Source organism: Pocillopora verrucosa, chromosome 5, assembly GCF_036669915.1.
Source record: "Pocillopora verrucosa isolate sample1 chromosome 5, ASM3666991v2, whole genome shotgun sequence".
NCBI lineage: Eukaryota > Metazoa > Cnidaria > Anthozoa > Scleractinia > Pocilloporidae > Pocillopora > Pocillopora verrucosa.
The window spans coordinates 11,733,698-11,761,677 of record NC_089316.1 but is presented as its reverse complement, the minus strand read 5'-3'; the positions used below and the strand labels follow the sequence as shown (position 1 = coordinate 11,761,677).

Genomic DNA, 27,980 nt, shown 5'->3' with positions numbered 1-27,980 from the left:
TCCCAAATCCTTTTCAGGTGACTTGACTAAAGGCGAGGTTACATTGTGAGCCTAACGTTTTTACTGTCTATGAAATGATGACTAAGTTGTAAAATTTTTTGTCGCCTTTTTCGATGCATTGACTGCAGCACCTTAAAGACAATCGATAATTATATTTAGAAAAAATACATTTAAAAAAACATAAAAAAACAACCGAAGTTAAATGAGTTGAGGCAAACTGCTTTCTTAAAACAATTATCTCTTTTTTGCTTTTTTGTTATTTTTCACTTTTGTATTTTATTTTTTAACTTTCGACCTTTTTAAGTACGCACGTGCGTACCGCGCGTACAAGTAGCTACACCCCTGTAGATTAACGACTCACTTTTTATAATATAAGACTAAGGAGAGGCATTTTCTTCAATCTCAATACAACAAAAGTTTTCTGCTAGAAGTTTACATTCCACCAATTTGTCACACAAGGCATTGTACAAAACTGTGTAAGTGGCTTGGAAGCCTTCTCTTTGTTTCCAAGCCAATAACATACGATAAGCCTTCCTTGCCAACTCCTTATTGTCTTCATCCAAGTTAGTTATTGCAGCGTCGTCGAATTCCAGACAGCTTCCCAATTCCTTCCATTTTTTTCCAAGTTTCAGAGACAGCTCTTCTAACTCGCGATCTGAAGGTTTACCATCCTTAACCATATAGATATCTGAGAATAACAATTGAGGGAGAATTAAAAAATTAGGAAAGGGGTGCTTCAAGGCTTTGGCGAAAAGCGAACAGTTGTAGCGAAAGGCGATTTCTCTTTTGGGTACCATTCAATACCGAATCGTTGGACTTAAAGACTTCACGCCTCGGAGAGGAGACATTTGCACCAGCAGGGGAACCATTTTCCCAACCCATCAAAGAAAAACGCTGAGAAAGTTTTCCGGACTCATTACTTTTTTCTGACCTCTTATTCCGCGTATGGCCCGAAAAGCATCTTGAAAATGGAGGTCATTAACAACGTGTCCTAACTAGTCTCCAGCTGCTAATGCTGGAATAGGTGATAGTTGTTCAAGGTACACGGATGTTGGATTAGTGAGAGCACCTAGTTTTAATTCGTTATCTTTTATAATCTTCGCATTATAACGAGGTGTAAAGGATGTCTAATAAATGTAATGCCAGTCTTTCTGTATAAACAAATTTTACCATATATAAACGTGTAACAGCAACATGCAAACTTAAAAAAAATAGAATAAAAAGGAAAATCCATCGCAACATTTTCAATCTCGGTACTACGTACATTGTTTCCTCTTCCCAGAAGCCGCAACAGGGCTGCATGACGATGATTCTGATTTTAGATGCTTTACAATTGAATGTGTCACACTTTGGGCAGAAATACCTGGAGAACAATGGGGTTAATGAGATGGCTGGGTTGAGAACTAATGCAAGTTTTATAGCGTTGATGGTTCGGAAACGATGATGTGGTGATCCTGGACTGTGATCATCCGGGTAATACCCAGCCTTCACAACTTAGGGTAGTAAGTTTTGTCGATTTCCCTTTTAAGTAACAATAAGCATTGACAAATTTGACGAAGGAGGCTGTTGTAAGGAAACATCTCGATCCAAGGTTTCATTTGAAAAGCAGTGGCAGGTTGCAAAGGATTTCTCACTAGTTACTCCATTACTTTAACGATATAGCCAACGGAATAATGTTTTGGAGAATTACACTTCTTTGTGTCTTTCCCGAGCTTTTTTGCGCTTTACTCGTTTGCAGTATCCAACTCCCTACAAGAAAGGACACACGCGCCGTAAACGTATGCATTGAGTTTACTGATACGTAACAGAGATAATAAGCCATCACTCTTGAGCGTGAGGCGGGCACGACCCGATTTATTAATACATGAGGTAAGGCAGGTTAATATGACTTTGCGTTGAAATACGTTTCTTCGTCACTAAGTACTAAATTTTCAAACCCCACAGAGTCTGCATTTCTAAGTTTGCACATTTTAGAACAATGATGACTGGTCTAGTAAATTGTATTTATTCAAAAAACAACGAAACCAACAACAAAAAAACAACAACTTACCTCGAAGGAAGTCACTTCCTTCTTCATGATCAACGGTTACAGGAACCTAAAGGGAGGAAAATTCGCAATGTTACGGATGCAATGAAGTGAATAGAAATGAGGAAACAAAGAAAATGACTAAATAATAAGAAAAAGGAAAAATAAGTAAAAAGGCATAGAAAGTGACTTCAAAGCAACTTAAAAATAAAAGTAGTACACTTAATAAAAAACTCGCAAGGTCCTATATGTTACCTATTCGACATTCCTCAGTTTTTTGTTTCCGGTGATTCGTCCTCTATATGGCCCGTGCCGCCTTAAAATAACCTCATTATCTTACTCGGAAACCTTTAGATGGCGAATTTGTAAGACTGTTATCGACTCAGCAGTGCTTATCTAACCTCTCTCTTTCCAGATTACTACTGGTATTTTAAAAAAAAGACTGGATCGAAAGACCGGAAGGCCGATCCTAGTGTGGCCGCTTTATTTTCTTAAGTACTTGCTGGATTTGTTTCGGTAAAATGAATACAGCAAAGCTTATCCCAGTAATGTTAAATTTCATGTTGAGAGTATAAGAAATATTAGCAAGCAATAATGTTGCTAAAATGGTTTCTTTTCAACACGGTAAGCGGTGAGACAAAAAGCAATGCACTTTGGAAGTAAGGAGAGATATTTTTATTGAGAATTTGAGTGTAGTTTTACTTCCCAAGAGCGGTCGTTATTATTCCCATACAAACTCATATTTTCGCCATAACTCTAATTTCGCATCACGATCATTTCACATCTGGAGCTTGGGCTGCCTTTCGTTACAGGGTTGTTAATCCTTTTAGCTCACTGTCATATACTATAGTAAGGTTGGCATCAGTAATGTATTAACTCTGGGCTAAAAGTGCATTTAAGTCGCAAATCCACAAATCGTTAAATGTCACCTACTTGAGATGCCAATACCATGGTCACGTTGCACAAAAGTTCCTGACTTTGGTTGTTAAACTTCACTTTTGGAACACTCACACTTCCTAAGCAAACTTCACCACCTGTGTCATAAACTTCGTTCTCACGGAATCTGTTGAAAATAAAATGAAATTTAAATGAGACAAACCCAACATACACTACACCAGCCGAGTCTTTGAGTAGAAAAGTACACGCTTATAATCGAAAATGACAGCATATTCGACGAGGGCTCCACTAAATCTTTGAAAACGAGCATTTGAAGACGATCACGCCGAAACAAAACCAAAATGTATCACTTCATGGCCCTATTGATTGTTAAAAAACCTAGAAAAGCCATAGCGAAAAATAATTAATTGACAATTTAACAATAAACAATTTTACAATGGAAGAAATAAAGCATTTCTACGTAAAACTAGCATGACTGTATGTCGAAGTATTCAATTAAATCCTATGTACTTGATGGGGCAAAAATAAATTCTATGATTATACCTCACAAATTGTAAGGCGTTTTTCTCGTCTGAGCTTTGGGGTATGATTGCCTCAGAAAGAGAAACCAAAATTTTCTCTTCTTCACAGACTGGTTCACAAGAGCTGCCTTCGCCTATGTAGGGCACGATGCACCTTGATATTTGCTGGTTTACATCATGTTCCAATTTTTGTGGATAGCAGAAAAGTTTGAGTCCAAAATGTCCACGAATACTGGTTTCACACAGGCACGTAAAAAATCGGGCATACTGAGGCCTCGACCGACTGCAAAGTTTTCTTACAAACTCACTGAGATCTGAAGCAGATTTTAAACGCGATCTGCTCAGCTTGACTGGACGGAATCTATCGAAAAAAAAAAGAAAAAACCGAATACAGCTCAAACACTCAAACGGAAATGATTATAGTCCATTGCACAGTAACCTTGAGTCTACGTACTCCAGTGATCATGTTAATGATTGAATTTATACTTAACTAAAACAAATAGATGCACTTATGACTGTGTACTAAAATATTGTGAAATTTCCTCAACGTCTTGCGCACAACTTTCCAAATAAAGCTGACAAGAAATACTTACCTAGAGAAATGCGTCACTTTGAATTGCACTTTACCATCTAGAAGACGTGGCGGTTCATCCAATTGATCTGTAATGTCTTTCCAGTCATGTGGTTCGGCAAGAGACTCACAGTGTAATATCCTCAGTTCACCAGGACATAACTTTGCCAACTCTTGTTTTCCTTTACGGAGGGTGAGAGGAATCCTTATGGTTACAGGCGCGATGAGACTAACATTTTGAGTGTCTGATATGTAAAGAACTGGACCGACAAGTCCTTCCTCTCCTTTTAACTCACTGCTTGGAAATTCTTGTACCTTGATTCAAAAGTAAAACAAATTACGTTGGACATGTTAAGCTACCCCCAGCATAAATTTCATTTGCATCCTTTACATAATGAAAAGTGAATTTCAGGATGAAATTCAATTTCTAATAATAGTATACAATGTAAATGTCCTCTTAAAGTTTAATGTAGCATTAATATAAGCACTATTATTAAAAAAAACTATACATTGAACTTACTATCAAATATTTAAATAGTCAAGAGCATGCAATGAAAAAACAATAATGTGTAAAGTTAACATGATAACCCAATATCTGCAGCAGATACTGCAGTTATCATGTTGAGTTCATCCTCTGCCTAGTTTCCAACGCCATCTGTCTGTGTAGAGTTCTTAAACTTTTGAAAATTTAGAGGCGTCTTCTTTTATCAAACCTTATGTCTGCGTGATCTTCAGCTTTGGAAGATAACTCAAACCTTGGTTTTGATAATGCATGATTTCATGCTCAACTTCACCCACTAATTGCATTAATTGCAAACCAATACAAACCACATAACTAATTCAACTGACAGGAAGGAATTGAACTTGAAGTTTAAATTGAAGCGAAACAAAAACAAATGTTCTGTTGCTTAAAGTGAGTTTTCCAAAATCCAGTTTTTAAAAAGGGGATTGCTAGGATTCATGAGTACATTCGGGCACAGTAAGTACCATAAATAATTCATAGTTACCAAAACTACTGATTAGAACATTACTACATGTATGTATCTTTATACACATGTAAGCACATACACAGTTCTCCTGTATCCAGCTCAAAGTTGTTAATTGATATCTCTCCATCAATATTGTCACCATGTTTATGGAGTGTATTGGAAGTAACTGAAGGTACAGGCTGTAATCTTATAGCATCTTTATTTCATCTCCTTGCTTTTGACAAACCCCTCTTACCAATCTTTTATGTTACTTTCAAAACTGAAAAAGGTTTTATTCATCCATACATATAATAATATAGTTTCATGTACCTGGATTGTCACACAGAAATCTTGATTAACAGGAACACAACTCTGAGGAATTTGAACACTGACATCAGGAAAGTCAGGCACGATACAGGTCATTTCCGGACCTACCGCAGTACCTCTTGAAAAGGTGAAAGACTTAGGACGCCAGATTGCAGCAAATGAAGAAACTCCTGATTTTGTACAAACAGCTTGTGCAAAGGGGAAAAGCCACCTGGGAACTGTTGACGTTTCTGCATAAAAATAAAATAATGGTTGAAATTACGCTTCAAAGAAGAAAGTTTGCGACAACATGGTGATTAAAAAAATTTTATATTATAGTGACTAAAATGCATTGTAGACTTAATGTAACATTTATGCAACGATGACAAGTACTGCTTGGATGCAACTACAGATGAAACGGAAAAACAATTTGAAAAAAAACCATTGGATTTGTAACGCACATGAAGTGGCAAGAAGTGTATTTTGACATTACGAATGCATTAGGCGACGCATTGCTGGAATCAATATCAGTATCTGAGTCATTGCACACCTACTCCTCCCCTAAGCCAACAACAGCCAACTGATAAGTTAAGGTTACAAGTTCGGAGAAATTTTGGATCAGGAGAGGGGGAGGTTTACAATTGCTCAGATACTGACATTGATGCCAGTGAAGAAGGGAGCCTGAGAATATCATTCATTAAGTTATTCACACTTCCATTTCATAACAACATAACGGTACCTGATCCATGCCAAGTATTCTCTGTCTTCAATTCCTTCCATTCATTGTTCTTTTGGTCAGTCAGTTGCTTGATAACCACCTCATACCCCTCCAAATTAGGGGCACTGTGCAACAAAGCTACAGTAATACTTAATCCTTCAACACTTTCCCTGTATTCCAGATCTGGTGGGCCATCATGAGATAGTTCAATAACACTGCTAACCAATATCTCATCACTGGCAAGGGGTGGGGAGAGGGTCCTGGGGTTCCACAATAAGCATCTACATGTAAATGGCACAGGTTGTTGGACAGCTTCACTGTTAAGTTTGATAGAGACGCCAGCTTCCCTCAGGTGCCATGTGCCTTCCTCACCTCCAAGTTTTCCTCTGAAATACACAGGAAAATTAATCATTCAGCATTCAAAGATAATTTTTCCCAAGTGGAGTAAGCATTACAAAGGCATTTGAAATGCGAGTCGCAAACTTGCAGTTTGAAAGAGTCATTCAAATAATTGGCACTTAACCTCAAAACTAAATCGAATAACTGTTCTTTTTCTTTAATTTTGTGTCAGTCAGTAATTAAAGTATAAGATACAAAAAAATATTTTGAATTGGCTACTCACAATAGTTAATTGAGATTCCTGCTCTAGTTTAATAAATTACTATACGAACATAATAAGAAATTCTTTAACATATGAACATCCAAAAGGTTGTTCCTAAAAAACCCAATTTACACAAAATTAAAAAATGGTTCTAACAGTATTAAGCCAGTTGTGCTAAGAAATTTTTCCATCAATTTATTTTTCTTTGACTGAAATAGACTCAAATTAGAATCATAAATCAAAACATTTAATTAAATGATTCACTATTATTCCTTATAACGACTAAGTACTACTTCATTGTTGGAAAAACTGAAAATAAAAAAACAAAATACAAGGGAAAGGTAATCAACTGAGTTATTGCGAAAAACATACCTTTTGATCAAAGTATTTTTATTGTCTTCATAGTCTACTGTTGCATCTTTTTTATCCGCCAACTTTTTTCTGCTGGTGTAATAGGGTACCTCATCCTCCTCAATGGCTAGGGAAATTATTTGTTTGAGGTATTTGTTTTCAGTACACAATATAACACACATTTTACTACCACTCAATTCCCAATACCTGTTCAATCAAAATTGTTCAACATAGGGCCTTTCCGCACTAGCGGAAAAGTTGTTTACTTAAACAAATTCAGAGCAAAGAAATCTTGAAATACATCGCCGAAAAAATTTGTCCCGGGTAAAAACTGGACAAAATCGACTTACTAAACAAATCGTGATAAATCTGTCAATCAACCGGTGCAAAAGCTATGACCAGCGTGTAATTGAACTGAAATCAGTTTACCATAGAGGCAAAAATTGTCTTTTGCTGCAAAACTCCAGGATTGTAAAGTTTTAAAACGGCTTTAAAACGGTGACAGAATTCTACAGCTTTGAAATTTTTAATGTGGATGCAACACACAAAACAAAAATTTACCCTTTGATTTTCTCGGGACAACTTTAAGTTTAACAAAGTTCTGATAGGCATTGCAAAGATTATCATATGCCCCTCCTTCTCCAGCTTTGTTCCCCACTTCTTTTGCAATTTTTAGATGACGCTCCTGGTACTCAATTGCCTTTTGAAAATCGCCTAAGCTATCATAGGCATTGCCAAGATTTCTAAAAGCCCGTCCTTCTCCAGCTTTATCCCCCACTTGTTTTGCAATTTGTAGATGACGCTCATGGTACTAGATTGCCTTATGAAAATCGTCTAAGCTATGATAAGCATTGCCAAGATTTCCATAAGCCCGTCCTTCTCCAGCTTTATCCCCCACTTCTTTTGCAATTTTCAGATGACGCTCATGGTACTGGATTGCCCTTTCAAAATCGCCTAAGCTATGATAGGCATTGCCAAGCTTTCCATAAGCCAGTCCTTCTCCAGCTTTATCTCCCACTTCTTTTGCAATTTTCAGATGACGCTCATGGTACTGGGTTTCCCTTTAAAAATCGCCTAAGCTATGATAGGCATTGCCAAGATTTCCATAAGCCCGTCCTTCTCCAGCGTTATCCCCCACTTCTTTTGCAATTTTCAGATGACGCTCATGGTACTGGATTGCCCTTTCAAAATCGCCTAAGCTATGATAGGCATTGCCAAGCTTTCCATAAGCCAGTCCTTCTCCAGCTTTATCTCCCACTTCTTTTGCAATTTTCAGATGACACTCATGGTACTGGGTTTCCCTTTCAAAATCGCCTAAGCTATGATAGGCATTGCCAAGATTTCCATAAGCCCGTCCTTCTCCAGCGTTATCCCCCACTTCTTTTGCAATTTTCAGATGACGCTCATGGTACTGGATTGCCTTATGAAAATCGTCTAAGCTATGATAGGCATTGCCAAGATTTCCATAAGCCCGTCCTTCTCCAGCTTTATCCCCTACTTCTTTTGCAATTTTCAGATGACTCTCATGGTACTGGATTGCCCTTTCAAAATCGCCTAAGCTATGATAGGCATTGCCAAGCTTTCCATAAGCCAGTCCTTCTCCAGCTTTATCTCCCACTTCTTTTGCAATTTTCAGATGACGCTCATGGTACTGGGTTGCCCTTTCAAAATCGCCTAAGCTATGATAGGCATTGCCAAGATTTCCATAAGCCCGTCCTTCTCCAGCGTTATCCCCCACTTCTTTTGCAATTTTCAGATGACGCTCATGGTACTGGATTGCCCTTTCAAAATCGCCTAAGCTATGATAGGCATTGCCAAGCTTTCCATAAGCCAGTCCTTCTCCAGCTTTATCTCCCACTTCTTTTGCAATTTTCAGATGACGCTCATGGTACTGGGTTGCCCTTTCAAAATCGCCTAAGCTATGATAGGCATTGCCAAGATTTCCATAAGCCCGTCCTTCTCCAGCGTTATCCCCCACTTCTTTTGCAATTTTCAGATGACGCTCATGGTACTGGGTTGCGCTTTCAAAATCGCCTAAGCTATGATAGGCATTGCCAAGATTTCCATAAGCCCGTCCTTCTCCAGCGTTATCCCCCACTTCTTTTGCAATTTTCAGATGACGCTCATGGTACTGGATTGCCCTTTCAAAATCGCCTAAGCTATGATAGGCATTGCCAAGCTTTCCATAAGCCAGTCCTTCTCCAGCTTTATCTCCCACTTCTTTTGCAATTTTCAGATGACGCTCATGGTACTGGGTTGCCCTTTCAAAATCGCCTAAGCTATGATAGGCATTGCCAAGATTTCCATAAGCCTGTCCTTCTCCAGCGTTATCCCCCACTTCTTTTGCAATTTTCAGATGACGCTCATGGTACTGGGTTGCCCTTTCAAAATCGCCTAAGCTATGATAGGCATTGCCAAGATTTCCATAAGCCCGTCCTTCTCCTGCGGTATCCCCCACTTCTTTTGGTTTGTTGTTGGGCATCAACATTTTCGTACTTTGTAAATTGTCACCTACCCTCCAATATAAAAAAAAAAAAAAAGGGAAAAAAAAGAGAAATAACCTGGCAATCGTGAACGCGGAAAAAGTTTCTTTCTTCATAAAGATTCTCATTTGTTTCTAGCTTTCTACTTAATGTGTTATTCAAAATATCCGTACAATCGAATGTAAATAATGATTTTATTTAACAAATGTCTTAACTGATTGGAAACGTAAGAAATGTCTACGTAGCTCGATGGATTGCACTAAGTTTGACCTTCGATGGATTCTATTGCAAATGTTCCGGTCCTTGCCCACAGTTTATTCCTAAACTATGGAAAAAAGGAAATAATCCCTTCAAGATATCCTTCTCTTCAATTTGTTTGAGGCTGCTTTTCACTAACGACGGAGCCAGAGTGGTAAGAGCACTTCTGATCAAGTGAAAACTTGATATTGCAGTCGACTCTAACTCCAACTCCTTTGTCAAATAAAACCAGCCTTTAGGTAATGGAATATTACCGGCGGTTAAGCTTTCTACATGGCAGAATGATATTGAAGTGAAATTTCTTGTTTTTCAAATTACAGATTTCCATTATGCAAACTACAGATTTACAAATTTCCATTTCGAAAATTACAGATTTCGAGTTTATTTCACATGTTACAGATTTCAATTTCGTTAAGTTTCGCAAACTATAGTAAGCCACCGCTACGAATCAGCGATACACAAAACAATGGTTAAATGATGACATCAAAACAACTGAGGCGAGGCTGTGCGCATGCGGACACCGAACTAGGGCTCTGGAAGGTCAGAAAAATGGTAGGTCCGAGCAATCAAACCTTTTAGTACTGGAAATTTTCCCTCGCTTGTTTTGTAATGTCTCTTTCAACATTTCTTTGCAGTCTTTGGCAGAATAAGCTAGTTGGACCTGCTTCATTGCTGCAGCTTTCTTGTTTAAATTGAACAGTTTTGCTTTTGTTTCTTATGCCACCATCACTTAGCTGAATGCCTCTCTCCCGCGAATAATTTTTTACTCTACTAGACTGAATTTCGAGATATTTTCTTTCATTTTCACCACTATGGCACTTAATTTATGGCAAGCCAAACATGACAAAAAGGGTTGAGTTCAGAATTCCCTTTCGAGTTTCAGTGAGAGATAGACGAGATTGCGAAATCACTACGAGAATGAAGAACTTTCACGCTAGATTTTAAATTACCAATTGAGTAAACTGATTGATTGATTAACTGTTGAGAATGAGAAATTTTTGTGTGAAAGAAAGAAATCAATATGCGAGATCATCAACTAGTTTTTCTGAGCCGGTGAGCAACAGCTCGTCAGCAGAGTGTATTTGGCGGGAAATTCTTTCATCCTTGGGGCGTCTTCGTTCGCTTGAGTTGGGCATAGCAATCAGAACAGCAACTGTGTCAACTTCTTAAATAAGTCTGAGTATTATCAGAACAAATGTCTTAGACAACTCGATCAAATGTTAATGGTGAATCATTTCGTGTTTTTGGATGCACATATGGTAGACAATGTAATCCAAGCTGGAGCGTCAATCATGATGTAAGTTCTGCACGTTCTTCGCATCTTACACGAATGACAAACATGAAACGAATTGGTACTTCCAACGGGAAAAGTAGGTCAAGATCACAACTCCATTCTTGTGTGATTTGATATTACTTGCGGCCCAACAGTCAATGTTGTACCGAGGGTAGCATTGCGTGTATATGTCGGTTTTTTAAAGCCATAAACGAAGTACAAGTTGAGACCACCACCATGGAGGCGTTTGGAGAAACAATTCCTGGCCTTGTAGAGACTGTAGACATAAAAATCCTTAGGTCAGTCCATAATAAGCTCGTAAAGCCAACACTTCAACCGGTTCAGGAGGGAATTACGGGGGTTACTTTACATTGCCTTTTCAAAAACAAGCCTGTTAGTGTAAGGCCAAATAAAGTGTTGCTTCCCGATCCACCAAAGGTAAGATTTGAAGTAACTCGACTTGATTTCTTGGGCCGCCTGTGGTCGGAGATTCCAAGGCATGTTGCTAAGCTTCTCCAGTTTATACTAGTCTCATGTAGTTGCTCGTTCATTTTATTTGAAATAATAGATGCCGGTTTTCCTCCTGAACTTGCAGAGAATGCCAACGGAATTTTTTCCTTTGGACAAAGGCTTGATGCATTTACAGTGAGGACACTCGAACCGTGAACACCTAGACTTTTTTCCCGCTTTTTTGTTATCGTCCAATCACAAGCTCACTTCATATCGAGGGGCACACATTTTATATACGTTGAATTAGCTAAGAGTTTGGTAAGGGCTGAAAAAAGCCCTTGTCTTTCCAATTTCATTCCTTATCTCCGGGAATGAAATTGGAAAGACTTTCGTTACAATTTGAAAGCTGGGGTTTCCGTTCGCGAGGGTCTCTTCCCTTCCATTCCCCTGACAAGCTGCTATTAGCAGAAAGAAGAATCTCGGAGGCTGAGCTAAACAACACTAAAACGTAAACTTGTCGTCGACCCCATTTAGAGCCAAAGCAACTGAATATGGCACCATGTGCAAATGTAAGCAGTGCTGACAAATCTTTCTGGCGAGAGTCACCTGAGGCCACAATTAACATTGGCTTAGAAGCTAGCGCGACCGCATCTAAACAAAGCCAGAGATGCCAACCTCTGAAGATCTTAAATCTGAAGATTTTTTTTTGTTCGGACTAGCACCCCCCAACCGAATTCGCCAATGCGACCCCCCGGAAAATTTCTTTTTTGAATTGGACGCTTTACCTCCCCCCCCCCCCTTTCCCCCACCGAGGAATTTCGCGGGAAAAACGTGGACCTATCTGTCAAGGACTTCAGTTGGTTGAATACTCATCTAATCAGACTCTCGCTTATATAAGAGTAACGAAGAAAAACTATTCTTTTTGTTTGCCACGAACAACGTGCCTCACGCAGGAAAATGAAGCCAGAGACCGTAATACAGGCATAAGAAGCCGGATGATTTTGGAATTTTGAAACATATGGAGCTTAAATCTTAGTTTTTTGTGGGCAACTGGTCCAAACTTCCTTTTATCCGGGAGTTTGGTCACCCGTACGGAATAGAGGGAGATTGGCTTTGTATCCGGGAGACTCTCGGATAATCCGGGGGAGTTGGCATATACGCAAATGAAATGACTCAAAGCCCATTAGAACAAAGAGCTATTGAACTATCAGAAAACGTCACGCTACTAGAAGTGCAAGATGAAAGTGCTACAAATCAGCTACAGGGGAAACAAAGGGCTTTAGAAGATTTATACCAGCTGTGAATGATAGGCACGGAAAAGTGTGTACTCGTTGCGGTAACTCCGACTACGATAGAACCAATTGTAAGAAAACCCCTTGTAACGATGTCAACTCTTGCAAGCTCAAGGACAAGCACCCAGAATTATTGACCGAAATTAGAACATTACAGCGTGAACTGAAAGAACTTGAACAAAAGTATGAGAAAGTTAAAAGCGACCACGAAGTATTTACCGCTTCCCGCCAACGAGCTAAGTCAAGTTTCTTTGCTACCACGCGTCTACGGCTTAGATAACAAAACCCCGCGAAGTACATAAATCGTTCTGCCTTGGATAGGGATTTAATGATTCCACAGCGAGCGCTCAGAAATAAAGTTCCATTACAGGAGATTGCCTAATGTAATTGAAGAGTATAAACATGGAATTATTGATCCTCTTCATTTGCTGTGAACGGAAACGAACGATTGCATGAAAATGTTACAACTAACCTGTTCGAATTTTATCGTTGTTTATGCTACAGTATTTATATACTTGAATTTGACATGCTTCGTTTGTGTTCCTACTTGTTGCGTTTTTTTTTTATTCATTCAAGGAAATGCCAGGTCTCAATTTTGTTTACATTGTAATTTTTCTATTTACAATACCGTGAATGAGGGTTTAGATTGTACTAGTACAAGTTTTACTTTTATGATATTGTTAAGGGACAGTTTCTATTCAGCAAAGCTTTGTCTTCTATTTGTTTTACATATTTGTCTTCATCTTAATTAGACGACTAAAGACAATTCTAACACCTCAAACAGGTCTGAATAGGAATTTTGAGACAGTGATTAATGGTGATAAGCATTTTTGTGTGTTCTTCAAGCTTCCTAGCGCAGATTTCTAATCCAAAATGATCAGATGCGTGATAAACGGAAGTGCCTCTTTCAATGGTGCTCCTTAGAGAATGAACAAACTCTGTAAAGTCTTCTGCACTCAGTTGTTCCGCCATTTTGAGAGAAATACACTCCGCTGACTAGCTGTTGCTCACCGGCTCAGAAATACTAATCGATAATCTCGCATAGTGATTTCTTTCTCTCACGCAACAATTTCTCATTCTCAACAATTAATATGTATTTCTCGGTATATTGCTACAAAATATTTTAAATTGTGTTTGACATAACAGCTTCGAAACATGTTTAAGAGTGTGTCCATGAGAGCACCGAGCATGCCATCCCACCGATTTCAATGAAACTTTGCCAGTTTAAAGGATCTACCCCAAAAATCAAAAAAAGACAAATAGGTTTCTATTTTAGTTTTTTCCGGGGGGAGATAGACCAACCCCTTGGTTTTTCCTGGTTTTCACCGAGGAAATCGCTTCAAAATAGGTAAAATGTATGAAGCTCTCACTGCGATGGTACTTAACCAAATACTCTGAGGGTTCGTACACATATTATTACATCCTTAGTAAATGTCCGACGCAAGTATCAGTCAATTCGATTGACGGCTCGTCAATCAACAGAGGCAAATAAACGACTGTGTTTTTAGACTTTTGACTCATCCAAATATTTGACAACTTTGAGGTCAAATATCTCCCCTTGCCAGAAAGCTACAACACTAATCTTGATTCCCCTTTATAATCCATCATTTCATCTCTGAAAACCATCAAAAAATCTCTGGGCACTGCTGTATTTTTGTCTTGAATGCCTTTCAAAATCTGCGACTGTGACAAGCTTCTCTCAAATACACCCGTCAGTCAATTCTGGATCTACGCGGTCACTTGTGCAAATAAACCTACATTTTTAGCTCTTTCTACAACATCATTGATCAAGAAAGGTAAAAAATATTAAAAACTGCCAAGTTTTTTTTTATGAATGGAAAATTTCACGTTTAGAGATGCGTGTAGGCGAAAAATTAAAGGGAAAATCGTAGCGTTTCTTTCTACTGTCGTTTATTACTCTGGTGATTTGCTAAAATCAGCAAATATGGCTTTTGTACGGCACAAAACATTCATTAGTCTATAATTTGAATGTTTTTCATCATCATTGCTCATTTTAGGGGATTTTAAAGTCACACGCTGCGTGTTGGTTGACATTATTACAAGTTCCAGTGTGCTACAACTTCGGCTTTTACAGACGAGAAATTCTGCGCTTGAGAGCAAATATCAATGGCTTTATCAAACTAAAAACTGTGCTACTATCCCGAAAATAAAATTAAAATAGTTTTGTCGTTGTCACTTACCGCCATCGAACATTTCCATGTAGAACTTTTGTAGGAATGGTAAATTACACGTTTAGAGAGATGCATGTAGGCGAAAAATCGATGGGAAAATCGTAGCCTTTCTTTCTCCTGTCATTTGTTACTTTGGATATTTGCTAAAATCAGTAAATAGGGCATTTGTGCGGAGAAAAACATTTGTTAGTCTCTAATTTGACTTAGCAGCATATAGAATTCACAAGCGCTATCGCAATTTTAAAGTTTATACCTTTACTATATAAAATCATCAGCGAACGATTTCGAAGAGGAATCCATGTTCTCGAATCGACCAAAAAACACTGCTGTACTCTCAAAATGGGAAAGAGCAAATACCGATTTCATCTGTTTCGCAAACAAAGGAGTTATTCACCGACACCGGAAATCGCGACCAGTTATTCCTCGCGACTCCCTGGGTTTGTTTTCCAATTTGCCCAATCCGCTGTCGATCAGTTCTTGCGTTAAAACCTATGAAACCTGCGAAGTGGAACTATGGTGGCTACTGTTGCTTGCCGATAATTTCCATCGGCAAAACGTAGAAGTCCAGTATATCGTGGCAGTTTCGCTTTTGCATGACAAAAAAATGAAGAAACGCCGCGGCCTAGCGCTAAAATTTTGACATACAAAAACTCAGTCGAAAAACCAATTAAAATTGTTTGTACGATCGAGATAAAGCTCCATTAACTAGTAGTGTTTACCATTACAACCACCTCCCACCCTTCCCTGCGTAGTAATAGTCCGTCTCACACCCCTCCCTGAGTAATAACACTCTGCCTCCCACCCCTCCCTCAGTACCGATAGACTTCCTCCCACCCCTCCCTCAGTAATAATGGTGTGCTCCCCCCCTCTAAAATGGTCCAAAAAATAGTCCAAGAAATGGTCCAAAAAAAATGGTCCAGTCCATACATTACCCTATGCCCATGTTGACGTACAAGTTCCCGTGTGTAACAACTTCGGCTTTTCCGGACCGTGGATGACGGGAAAGTCTGTCCCCTTCATTTGAAAGAAAATGTCAATAGTCCCATAAAATTCATTAACTGCACCATATTTCCAGAAAATAAGACTGGAAAATGTTTCTTTCCACTTTTTGGCACCATCGAAAAACTCCACGCAGAAATAAAATTTGTAGCGTGACAGCGTGACCTTTCTCGAGAAGTAAAAATTGTTTATCTTTTTTTTCAAGGAAACACTTCTCGAAAGTTCTTAAGCCTTCTGTTTTTTTTATTTTCATGTTTTTCGACTGCAAATATCGTCTGCATCTGCTATTATTTTCGCTGAATGTCATGGCCTTTCCTGCGTGTACGTGCGAGGTAGCTGGTATACAGCTCTCTCTCGAGTTTCTTTGAGTGGTGTCGGGCTAAGGTGTGTAGGTCTGGCTCAAAAAATATTTGCACGCTGTAAAAGGGCAAGCAACACGGGTTCCTACGGTTTCTTTTTTTCCTTAATTTGTATTTTTATTCTCTCTCTTACATTATCACACATGTACGTTTTTTTTTATTCCCTCAGATTTGGAAGTGGACTATGAAAAGTCAATATTGACCAGAAATGAAACCTATTCTATCACTATTTGTTTCAAAGAACCCCTGTTATTTATAACTTGATTTCTCAAGAGAGTGTGTTTTTATTTGCTATTTATTTTCGTTAGAACATGAAACTATGTCCCGATAAATTTTTTTGTTTCCTGACTACCAAAAACTGTTTGCGGCAACATCGGTTGAGAAGTCAAGAGCAGTTACGCCCAAAAAATCGCTATTTTGTCTCCACTACACAACAAATAACACAGTAGTGTACACGAAGTAGGTTTATTTAGGGAAGCCTGCCGAGAACCAACCCGAGGCATATATAGCCCGGGGCATGCATACATACATATATTCGCAACTGATATACCATATACAATCCTGATATACAGTCAATTCCTTACACATTAAAAAAAAAAAGGTATACATTACTATCATGCAAACTTCACCAAGTCTGGATTAACAGAGATGGGCAACCGCTTACAAGGACATAACTACGGTTATACAGAGGCCAGAAAAAACCCCTTTGGGAAAAAAACATGACAGGAAATCTGGGTAGTAACCATGGCCCAAACTCAGAGCAGTTGGCAGCCCATCCTACGAGGCTTCACAGCTAAAGAAAATATTTTTTCAAACTGAACTAAATTTGTCATCAGCCAGAGGTGAACGGTTGGTTCTGAGGCCTAGATGGACGCCACGTGCTATACTTTCCCTTATATACCACTGCATCATTACCCATGATGCTCGGGCCTAAGGCCCAGGCCTTGTCGTATCTCGTGCCGACAAAATATTTATTTCTGCCTTATTCGCAGAATCATTCGTCAGAAACACCATATTTTGTCTCCACTACACAACAAATAACACAGTAGTGTACACCAAATAAGTTTATTTAGGGAAGCCTGCCGAGAACCAACCCGAGGCATGTATAGACTGACAAAGAATTGGGCAAGACGCACGAGGCTAGGTGATATAATACCACCAAAAAGAACACGAAAACGCCTTCAAAGCCCAAGAAAACGCGATACTTCGAGTCATTGTTCAAAATTATCGTCTACGTATGTGTCTTTGGCTTGTACCGATTTCCAACAACCATGTCGTTGGAAAACTCTGTCGTTTACTCCATTATTTGCTATCGTAATGGCTCCTCCAGATCTTAGAGAATGCAAACCCAACTTGGACGGTTCAACTCCGAGACTCTGCAGGTCCCAGGGAAAAGCCCCTCTAATAGTAGAGTAACTAATGGGCTTATCAGGGGCAACAAGCTTGCAAGAGCCCTTCCCTTTGGAAATAGGCTGGAAATAAAATCTTTGGAATCAGGGGGTATCTTAAACATAACTTAACACCTCTTCAGCAACTCAACGGGGCATACAGAACTAGACAATTGTAAGTTAACGACTTCGTCGCCTTTACGGAGCTGGTCATTGTTGCTTTTCAAAACCTTAATAATCATGAAGCCTTCTTTAAAGGAAATATCACTTCTTATTCTAGACACATCGTCAAACCTAAAGAAACCGGCAAAAGATAAAACATACATGGTAACATTACACAAATTTACAAGGTTATCTAAGTCTGATTTGTTAATAATGTCGTGGATTAAAAGGGCCGAAATAGGTTCTTTACGACTAAGGACACTGGTACCAAGAACTCTTTTGGACGTCGTCCTCACGGCTTCAGCAATTGGGTCATCAGTTGGGGAGGGGATTCCTGCCAAGTCACAGGCCAATTTTAAGCCATAGAAAGCAGAATCGACCGCGTTAGGGGAGTGGGTTTCCACTAGAAGACGCTAGGGGAGTGGGTTTCCTCTAGAAGATGTTGTAAATACAAAGCCACATGAAAAGGGCTAGCGGGAAAGGCTTTCCCGTTTAACTTATCGTTTGCAAACTGATTCCATCCGCGGAAAGCTCGGTTGTATACCATAACAGTCCCATTTGCTTTGGAAGAGAGTACAGTCGTCTTCAGTCGATCTTTCAGTCCCTCAAGCAAGTTGTCAAGCGGTCCGTCCCGGAATGCCCTAAATCCCGAATGAAAAATATCTAAACGAGAGATAAAATAAGGCAAAGTGAGGAGTACAATCCAACAAGAAATAACTAAAGAAATAGACAAATAAAAATAGAATAACCGGGAATAATCAAACTCCAACAGAGAATACATAGACCACTGGAATCTGCAAAGTGGACCACAAATGGGTTCCTTTAATTTCAAAAAATGCTGAATAAATTCTTGACACAAACTCGTGTCATAACGTAATACGCAATATTGACGTGCAATTCTATGATTTAAATCACTTTAAGCCTGAGTAAGTGCCAAACAACCCATAAGCTAAGTACGAATGACTTAGAGCAATTACGCTGGGATTGACTGAAACAAAATCACGTTTGCACCCAGAAGAGAAAACTTCCACGGTGAATAGAAAAGCCCGCCGGGCTAATTACAACGATCACAGTCTTTACTGAACTTCGTACAGAAGCCTACGTAAGCACAGGGAGATCTGGGGCGGCGAAATCAATTCGAAGGGCTATAGCATCAAAGTCCAGGGGTCTGGAACCGAAAGCGAGTTTCGGGCTTTCCCTCTGATAAAGAGACCTGAGAACTTGGGTAAAAACACCCAATCAATTACGAAACTGTTCCATTGCACACGGTCTCTACAAAATAAAGTCCTGAAGCAAGAGGACTTCCACAAGGGGAGGATAACCGTTCCTCTCGCCTTACACACTAATTAATTGGCACACTGGAGGACAAATCCAATCATTATCGTGCCCCCAAACTGGGGAGAAGGCATCTACTACTACACAGCCAGTCTGAAAAAATCTCAGTGTTAAATCTTGGTACCTTAGCGTTATAGGAACAAGCAAATCTGTCAACGGTGTGCGGCCCCCAAAATAGGTTAATTCTTTGAAAGATAGCTTCGTTAATGGTATAGTCATCATAATCGGTTAAATTGCTTATTGCATCAGCCTTAGCGTTAAGCTCCCAAGAGATCTACTTAACCTCCAGTGATATGTGAAACTCAAGACATATTTGGATAACAAGGAGGGCCAATTGGTGCATGTCAGCTTCCCTACTACCGTTTGGAAGAATAGATTCGACGTTCTGGTTATCGGAATACCAAATAACCTTAACACCAGAAAAATGACTCGCGAAAGCTTCCAAGGCGAGGCAAACAGCTTTGAATTCTCTCCATGTAGAACTTTAGGCACGCACTACAGTAGAACAGTTCTGATAAAATACTAAATTTGAGTTTTTTACGAAAGCACCACAAGCCGAATTGGGGGCATCTGAAAAGGTGACCCTGACCGGAAGGGACTGGACCGACCAAAAAACCTTACTATTGAAGAATACCAAGTTGTTCTTTCAGAAACTGATTTCTGAAAGAGAGTCGTCTGAGAGAAAAACTTCGCTTTCCGAAGAGCGCGCCGAATGCACGACCAAGAAAAGAAATCTAGTCATAATACGGGCGACGGAACCCACAAAGGGAGAGAGGGAAATTATTTGACCCGTTACAATGGCGACTCCTTTCACGTGCACTTTCCGGGGAGGTTGACAAGACAGCAGCTCAACAAGGCCAGCGTTTAACTTTTCAATACGTTCATCGGTTGCTTGTATAGTCCCATCAATAGTGTCGAGAATCACACCCAACCAGGTGATAACTTGGAGAGGCTCCCAAAGGGACTTTTCCTCATTAGGAACAAATCCAGACTTGAGCAAATCTGAATGGACGACTAAACTGTTAACTTTAGCAGAAACAAAATCTGTTCCCCCTCCTAAACCGTCGTCGAGGAAAATAGCTATAGGGATGCCCTGGCTCCTCCACGATTTCTGTAATGGCTTCAAAATCGATGTGAAAACATACGGGGCTGAAGAAAACCCGAAAGGAAGTACAGAGGCTCTATGAGCTCTGAAAATTTTCAGAACTGAAAATATCTTGAAACCCCGCTCCCAAAATCCCAAGCAAAAGCGAGAAATTTTCTGTGGTTTGGGAAAATTTCAATGTGGTGATAACCAGACTGAAGGTCAAATTTAAACAAGTAATAATTACGATCAAACAACTGCGTAACGACACCCAGATCTTCACATTTGAACTTCTGCTCGTATATTAACTGGTTGACATGTCGAAGATTCAAAACGAGCCTTTGCTTTCCCGAACTACGGGTAGAAACTGAAAGCGGGTTAATGATATCAGGCTTACAAGCAAGTTATGCAATTAGGTCCAAACGAAGTAAATCGCTGACAGCTTGCGAAGCAAAATCACTATTCTCACGAGCAGAAGTATTGTTTCTCTTAGCAAAAGGTGTTGGAAGTTGGAGGAAGGGAATTTTGTAACCCTGCATAATAACATTTAGGACAAATTGCAAAACTTCCAAAGTACGTCAAAAATCCAGAAATTTTCTAAGCCCTCCACGCACAGAAGAAAAGGTCAAATCAACTGCAAGACAGCCTGAATCCGAAGGAATCTAACAGGAAAGAATCAGCAATGGCACTGCCTAATTCTGATTGCAAAGGCAAACTACTAGCTTCAATATTAACAAAGGAAAGAACTACACCTGAGTTGTAGCGGTCCTCTAGTCACTTTGTTTTTCTTAAGAGACTCGTTGAATTTGAGGCGCTTGGTCTCCTTCATCTGACTTTCCGCCGATTCTTCGTTCGACCATTTGATCTGAGAAACGGTCTGCTCCAAGAGGCCACTGAATTTGTCATCAGCCAGAGGTGAACGGTTGGTTCTGAGGCCTAGATGGACGCCACGTGCGATACTTTCCCTTATATACCACTGCATCATTACCCATGATGCTCGGGCCTAAGGCCCAGGCCTTGTCGTATCTCGTGCCGACAAAATATTTATTTCTGCCTTATTCGCAGACTCATTCGTCAGAAACACCATTTTAGCTTTCTAGCCACAGAAGGCGAATCCATACAATGAAGCGTTCTAAGACCTCTGTAAATAGAGACATTACCTGAACGAGGATGTAATATGTTGAGGCGTCAAATATTTACACTAAATCTGTGACCCTCAAACGGATCACGTACTCGTACATGTAACGTCCGAAAAATGTCACGCATGCACAACACCGTAGGTGCACCTGACGAATTCTTTCCACTGGCTTCAATCAGGCGGTGTGCGCACTCTGATTGCGTTGCATCATGGTCGTAAAACGAAAAGCGAGTTGTTAGCATCCTGTTGCGGTCGAGTGAACATCGCTGGTGGCAGCAAGATAGCGCGAATAAACGTGGAATGTAATGGGGATTCACTGTCTGTTGCCATTCCCTCGAAAGTTAAAAAGTGTTGGCAGGCCTGCGCGACTCCTGTTATTCCTCCGTGACAAATTCGTTGTTAGGAGGCTACTGAAGAGATTCAGAAAGAATCGAAACTGCAACCTTGTCCAAGAATCTACTCATGTGGCAGCATCAAATTCGCGAGTTATTTAACAGGGAATCAACCCTTGACATGCAAACTCATTACAAAGAGACAGCAACCTTCTAATATACGAACTGTTTTTCATGTCATACACTTAAAGGCGTAAATACGGGATTCGCAAAAGGAGAAGCGTTACGGCTTCTGAGACCAAATTCGTCACGCTCAACGTTTAATTAAAAAACATACCGGCAGATTTTCAAATATGCTTAAAAGAATAGAGAATACTTATAATAAGTTTTCGATAACCGTATCTCTGGAGTTATCTTTTGCAGGAGAGACAGTATACTTGAAAACAAAGAAAAAAGCACGCCCACATGAAAATATTACCTTTTGTAACACAATCTCATTCGGCTCTGCCAAACCTCACGAACATACAGACAGGGAAATTACACTTTAAAACTAACCCCTACTATCACATCGCAAAGGAAAGTCATTAAAAGATACCTTAATAACAGCTAAGTTTTCAGGTCAGAAGATTTAAAAGCGCAAGCGAATGGCAAGAGTCTCACAAGCCTATCAACGCCTTTTCACGATCGTCTACATTTTGCTTTCCGGCTCACCCGGCGTGTCGCCGCGTGCATTGTAGAGTTATTCAATGGTCAAGTGACTTCTTTCATTGCTCTATTTCAGCTGTCCTTCATTCAATGATCAAGATAGTAGATTTACCATACAACACTCGCGATTAGTTAATTTGCTTTCACTTAGGAAAGTAGATTTACGACACAATTGAGTATACAATAGTAACGCTGTGTAACGCAACAATAAGCCTTTTCTTGGTCATTATCGGTCTCAAACACTAGCACTTAAAATGCGCTAAACACATGTACCGTTGGAGAGCGTTTGAGAGCGTTTGGTCAGAGCTGTTGAAGAAGGATCAAAGCGGCCATCCAAACCTTTGAAAGGCTCCAAAATACGACGTACATCAAATTTGACCTTTACATACTAAGAAAAAGTGATTGCGTTTGTCCTTGAGAACCATAGAATACGCGACAAATACGTAAAAAAATACGTTTAAACATTCAGAATAAATCAGGTTATATTTGCCTATGGTGAAAGGAAAAAGGAGCGGCGTATTTTTTACGGAATGTTCAGTCAAAAATCTGCCGATTTCTGCCGCTTTCACCGCCATATTGAAAATGAAGTTACCACAATGCAACGCAATCGGAGTGCGCACACCGCCTGGGCTTCAATAATAAAGAGACAACCTATTTACTACTTGTATATGAGCAAGCTTATTTACCCTAGTTGTAAAACTCCTTGATGAAGTCTGCTATTGTCAGACGAAACGCGTGGGAGATAAATACAAGTTTATATTTTCTCAGTTCGTGCAGTGATGCTCAATGAGGACCTTTAGTAAAGCAATACGGCGACGGCAACGAGGCGTGGCAAAAAAAGATTTAATCAGCAGACCAATACCTAAGTACGTGCGTTTTAAAACTGTGTACATTTCTTAGCCGTCCTCTGCAAAACAAAAACGTGAAATCATCAAGATTTGCGTGGTCCGAGAGAGGAAACCCCGACGGTAAATTATTTAAGTTTCTATTTGGAACTCAACGCCACTCTCATACGTTATGCTGTGGTTAACTTGCGGGGCCGTAAGAGATGGTTAACACATCAGGTCATTCACGAAATGCCTTCGATAAATATATATTAATTTTTCAATCGACGTCTTCCTTGGCTTTGCCGTCCTAACTGCCAAAGGTCCCTACTAGTTTGTTTCGTCAAAAACGCTTTTAATGTGAAAAAAAAAATTAAGCTCACCCTGTCAAAATCAATGGTTTGATACCGCAAGTACCAATTAAGGTACATCATTGCGCTTTGATCACAGTAATGAAAAAAGATGTGCGTTTCCTCACGCTCGCCACATTGGATAACAGTGATAGTAAAGCAAGCTTAAAACGGCAGAAATCGCCAGAAACTACGACGGACACACAGGGCATGAGTAAGTTTTATTGATTTTACGTGTAAAATATTCATATTTCGAAATATTTATCGTTGTAAATCGACCATATTTCGTTCCCCATACTATTCCTTGTAACGTGTTCAAATTTTCAACGGTTCCTCTCGTAACTTAACACCGAGTCACACAACGCGTGACGCATTCATGAATTAATCGAGACGTGAGCTTGGGCCGCCTGTGGTAAACCTAGAAGAACGCGTATTGTAACTGCTACCTTAGAGTCGGCAATGAATAAGGAAGAAGGACAAGAAGAGCGCTTATCTGAACATCAGTTTTCCTAACTGGTGATTTGTGACTGAGATGAACTTTGTATCATATGATTGCGAGGGAAACGCAGATACTGTAGAGGTGCTCACATAAATAGAGGCAGGCGATCCCCCCTCTAACTTTAGAACTGCGACAAGTTTATAGCGCAGACCAACTGGCACAGTTTGGAGAACCTCAGGGTCTCATTAGGCTCATCACATAGGAAACCATCAGCAAACTAATCGTACAAGCGGGTGGTTATCAGCAACGTGCACAGATCTCCGAACGCGGGTCATCGCGAGAACTATACCCAATCCGTTACAGACAGAACAAGAAAGCGAGATATTCTTGTTAAGAAGAAGGATGTATTAAGACTTTTCAGTCCTTCATTGTCTTCCAAAAGCACCTTAACAAAGGAAAACACAAAACCGTTGCCATTCTGCAGAGGGTGGCTACGTTCGAAGTTGGACCTCAGGTAAAATTCTGACGAAAAGTCTTTAACTAGGCAGGTAGAATTTGGATGGGCTCTTTGGAAAACACAAAAGGCAGCCGCCTTTTCTCAGAAAGCACAGAATTATCTCCTAGACGTGTGCTAGACAGGGGAGGAAACTAGTTAGGCAACCGCCTCTAATGTGGCTTCCCAAATATCGATTTTAAGAGACGACACCGGCCAGAAATGTTGTCCATGACTGACTGGTTGATAAAGCAGGAAATCGCTCGATACTTCAGCCAGTTATCTGCCGTAACAAAAATTAATTTATTGACGAGGTTCCCCTCTGTAAGTATGAACGAGGACAAAGGGGCCGATGTCGATGTTCTAGCATCAAAAGTCGATACTAACCGAACAAGGCAGAAGATAAGGAGGGACCCTGCAAAAAAGCTAAAAGAACCTAAAAAAGAACACAAAGAACATAAAAAAGCTAAAGAACATAAAGACCTTAGCATCCTACTTTTCTTTCACATTTATTGTCTCTGCTCACGAAAATAGCTGACTATATCTTGAGATTTTTTCGTCGAGGGAAATATGCAGGAAGTCTATTGGTCAAAATATTTCTGGCTCATTCTTAATGAATTTTTACTAGTCACACAATCAAACGCCGGCAACACTCGATCGTGAGAGAAGTGGATTTACATGTAGTCATAAAATGCTTGAAAAAAAATGCTGTACTTTACGATCGAAGCAAGCAAATAATCATAGAGATCTGCAGATTATTAACGCGCTTGAATAATTCCTACGGAAAGTCTACGGGTCACGCAACAGATGTTAGTTTGGCGGAGTTCTGCATGGAAATTTTCGATGGCGGTAAGTGACGACGACGACTCTGTTTTACTGTTATTTTCGGGATAGTAGCACAGTTTTTAGTTTGATAGAGCTATTGATATATGCTCTCAAGCGAGAGCGCAGAATTTCTTTTCTGTAAAAGCCGAAGTTGTAGCACACTGGAACTTGTAATAATGTCAACCAACATGCAGCGTGTGACTTTAAAATCCCTTGAAATGAGCAGTGATGACGACAAACAATCAAATTATAGACTAATGAATGTTTTGTGCCGTACAAAAGCCATATTTACCGAATTTAGCAAATCTCCAGAGCAATAAACGACAGTAGAAAGAAACGTTACGATTTTCCCACTAATTTGTAGCCTACACGCATCTCTCTAAACGTGAAATTCTCCATTCCTATAAAAGCTCTTGAGAGTTTTTCACATTTTTTAGCTTTCTTGATCAATTATCGTATATAAAGAGCTACAAAAAGTGGGTTTATTTGATCAAGTGACCGCCTAGAGCCAGACTTCCGTGATAGGTGTAGTTGAGAGAAGCTTGTCACAGTCGCAGAGTTAAAAAGGCATTCAAGACAAAAATACAGCATTGCCCAAAGATTTTTTGATGATTTTCAGAGATGAAATGATGAATTATAAAGGGAAATTAAGATTAGTGTTTTAGCTTTCTGGCAAGGGAAGATATTTGACCTCAAAGTTGTCAAATATCTGGATGAATTGAAAACACAGTCGTTTATTTGCCTCTGTTGATTGAGAAACCGTCAATCAAATTGACTGATACTTGCGTCGGACATTTACTAAGGATACAATAATATGTGTGGAGACCCTCAGAGTAATTGGTTAAATACCATCGCAGTGAGAGCTTCATACATTTTACCTATTTTGAAGTGATTTCCCTGGTGGTGGGGGGGGGGGTGGTCTATCTCTCCCCGGAAAAAATCAAAACAGAAACCAGTTTGTCTTTTATAGTTTTGCGGTAAATCCTTTAAACTGGCAAAATTTCATTGAAATCGGTGAGATAGTATGTAGCACGACTGCCTGGTGCTCTCGTGGACACACTCTTAAGCTTTGTTTTGAATGGGGTTCTGCGGTTAGGCTCTAATTAACAACTTTGAAAGCCACGCAATATTTTCAGCACGATTAAGCTTCTTGTTTCTCCATCCTCTTGTCGTTGTACTAAGTTTACTTTCAAACAAAATTTAAGGTCATGATCAATATTTAAAGTAAACTTGCAAATATGTAGCACTGCCCTAAGCATGAAAGATATCATTAAAGAATGATGCTAATGTTCATATTCAGTGTTTTCAAACCTGGAGAGCTGTCTTGTTCTCGATCTTGATCTTTCTTGCCTTGAGGAACCTCCATAGCTAAAAAGAACACAAAAGAAAATATTATTTATCTTCCCCGAGCGCTTCAGCGATCAGTTCCTTTTCCAAACTTATCGGTTGAAGTTCAAGTTAAACAATTCACAATTTAAAAGAAAAAAACGGAGGTTTCTTTACACACCTTAATCTCTAATGAACTTCATTCCGTGATAATTTAGGTCTTGTATGACTATCTTAATTTCAAATTAAAGAATTTAGCTGCTGCTCAATTTGAATAGATGTTTGGTATAAAAAGGGAAAATAATTCCTAGCTGAAAGCGACCTGGGGCAGAGGGAATTTCTCTTCGTTAACTGAAAATGAAAATGAAACTCATAAATTGGATTTCACATAATCAGTATTCCAGAGACAGAAATAGGGATGCCCTCTCGATTGCGGTGATTTGGAAGTTTTACTCAGCATCCTTAAATTGTATTTACCCGTTGCTATAGCAGTAAACATGGTGAAATATTTTTAAAACCGAGTTAATGCGTAAACTCTTGATTAAGTTTCAATGCGACTGTATAGACGTTAAAATCAAATTACGAACGTCTACACAATGTGAAAAACACTTAGCTGCGTTAGACATGATTAACAGCCGATAAGACAGATTAGAGCGGTAGATTTATGAAGACAAGCAACCTACGGAAATCTTACAACCTCTTGATCATCATTGCACAGCTTACTTCCTTGAGTTCACGACACTCTTGGTTGCTCTGAAAATGGTTCACATCATTAGTGCAAGCATGGCGGGTTCCCGAGCTCCCGAGCCGAATTTTTCACGAGTACATCTCTTTCCAAAGGGTTTGACAATAGTTTAAGCGTTCTGCAGTTTCTCATCGATATTTCCGAGAAAACGAAAGCTAACGACCTCGCGCTCGAATGTTTATCCAACATCTTGAACTCTTACGTTATATTCAGGTTCTTTTAACCTTGATCTTGCTTCGCGTTTGCTATTTATCAGAATCACACACGATGATAGTTAAACTGAAGCAGGTTGTTCGGGGCATCTCTGCAATTGAGGGTACTACAAACAACGACTGTCATCAAAATATCTCCTAAACCGCTGCTCAGTCTTACCTGGAACACAGAGGTAAGGATTCAACCAATCTGTTACTCAAATCTCTCGGGAAAATTCATCCACAGCTAGAGTTCCTTTTCTTCGGCAGAGGTGTAAAACTAAATGATTTGTAGATAACTGTAGAGCGCTTTTACAAACAGGAAATTCGACGAGACGAGAGGCGGGAGACGAACGACGATCGATTCATCGCTTTGTT

At 39.6% G+C, this 27,980-nt stretch overlaps 1 protein-coding gene across 2 annotated transcripts; it reads right to left on the bottom strand.

Annotated features, from left to right (window-relative positions):
* Positions 1 to 15: 15 nt before the first annotated feature.
* On the bottom strand, positions 16 to 27,961 carry LOC131794479 (uncharacterized). 2 transcript variants are annotated; one of them, XM_066167573.1, is made up of 12 exons: positions 27,784 to 27,961; positions 27,364 to 27,419; positions 26,652 to 26,708; positions 6,981 to 7,086; positions 6,029 to 6,393; positions 5,314 to 5,540; positions 4,038 to 4,330; positions 3,467 to 3,805; positions 2,960 to 3,089; positions 2,051 to 2,096; positions 1,265 to 1,363; positions 16 to 688 (listed from the first exon to the last, which is right to left on the bottom strand). In XM_066167573.1, the coding sequence occupies exons 3-12, from the start codon at positions 26,704 to 26,706 to the stop codon at positions 378 to 380; spliced, it is 1,971 nt and encodes a 656-aa protein (XP_066023670.1). In that variant the 5' UTR covers positions 26,707 to 26,708; positions 27,364 to 27,419; positions 27,784 to 27,961; the 3' UTR covers positions 16 to 377. The 2 variants fall into 2 exon arrangements, with proteins under 2 accessions (XP_066023670.1, XP_058967975.2); XM_059111992.2 differs by lacking the exon at positions 27,364 to 27,419.
* Between the last annotated feature and the right edge of the window lie 19 nt (positions 27,962 to 27,980).

What these genes read in the sequence shown, in the direction of transcription:
- LOC131794479 (XM_066167573.1), bottom strand. Translation starts at nt 26,706, where the DNA reads ATGGAGGTTCCTCAAGGCAAGAAAGATCAAGATCGAGAACAAGACAGC. An exon ending in AGAACAAGACAGCTCTCCAG is followed by an intron (nt 7,087 to 26,651) that starts GTTTGAAAACAC and finishes TAATTTCCCTAG; the next exon opens with CCATTGAGGAGGATGAGGTA. An exon ending in ATTTCTGTGTGACAATCCAG is followed by an intron (nt 4,331 to 5,313) that starts GTACATGAAACT and finishes TTTTGAATCAAG; the next exon opens with GTACAAGAATTTCCAAGCAG.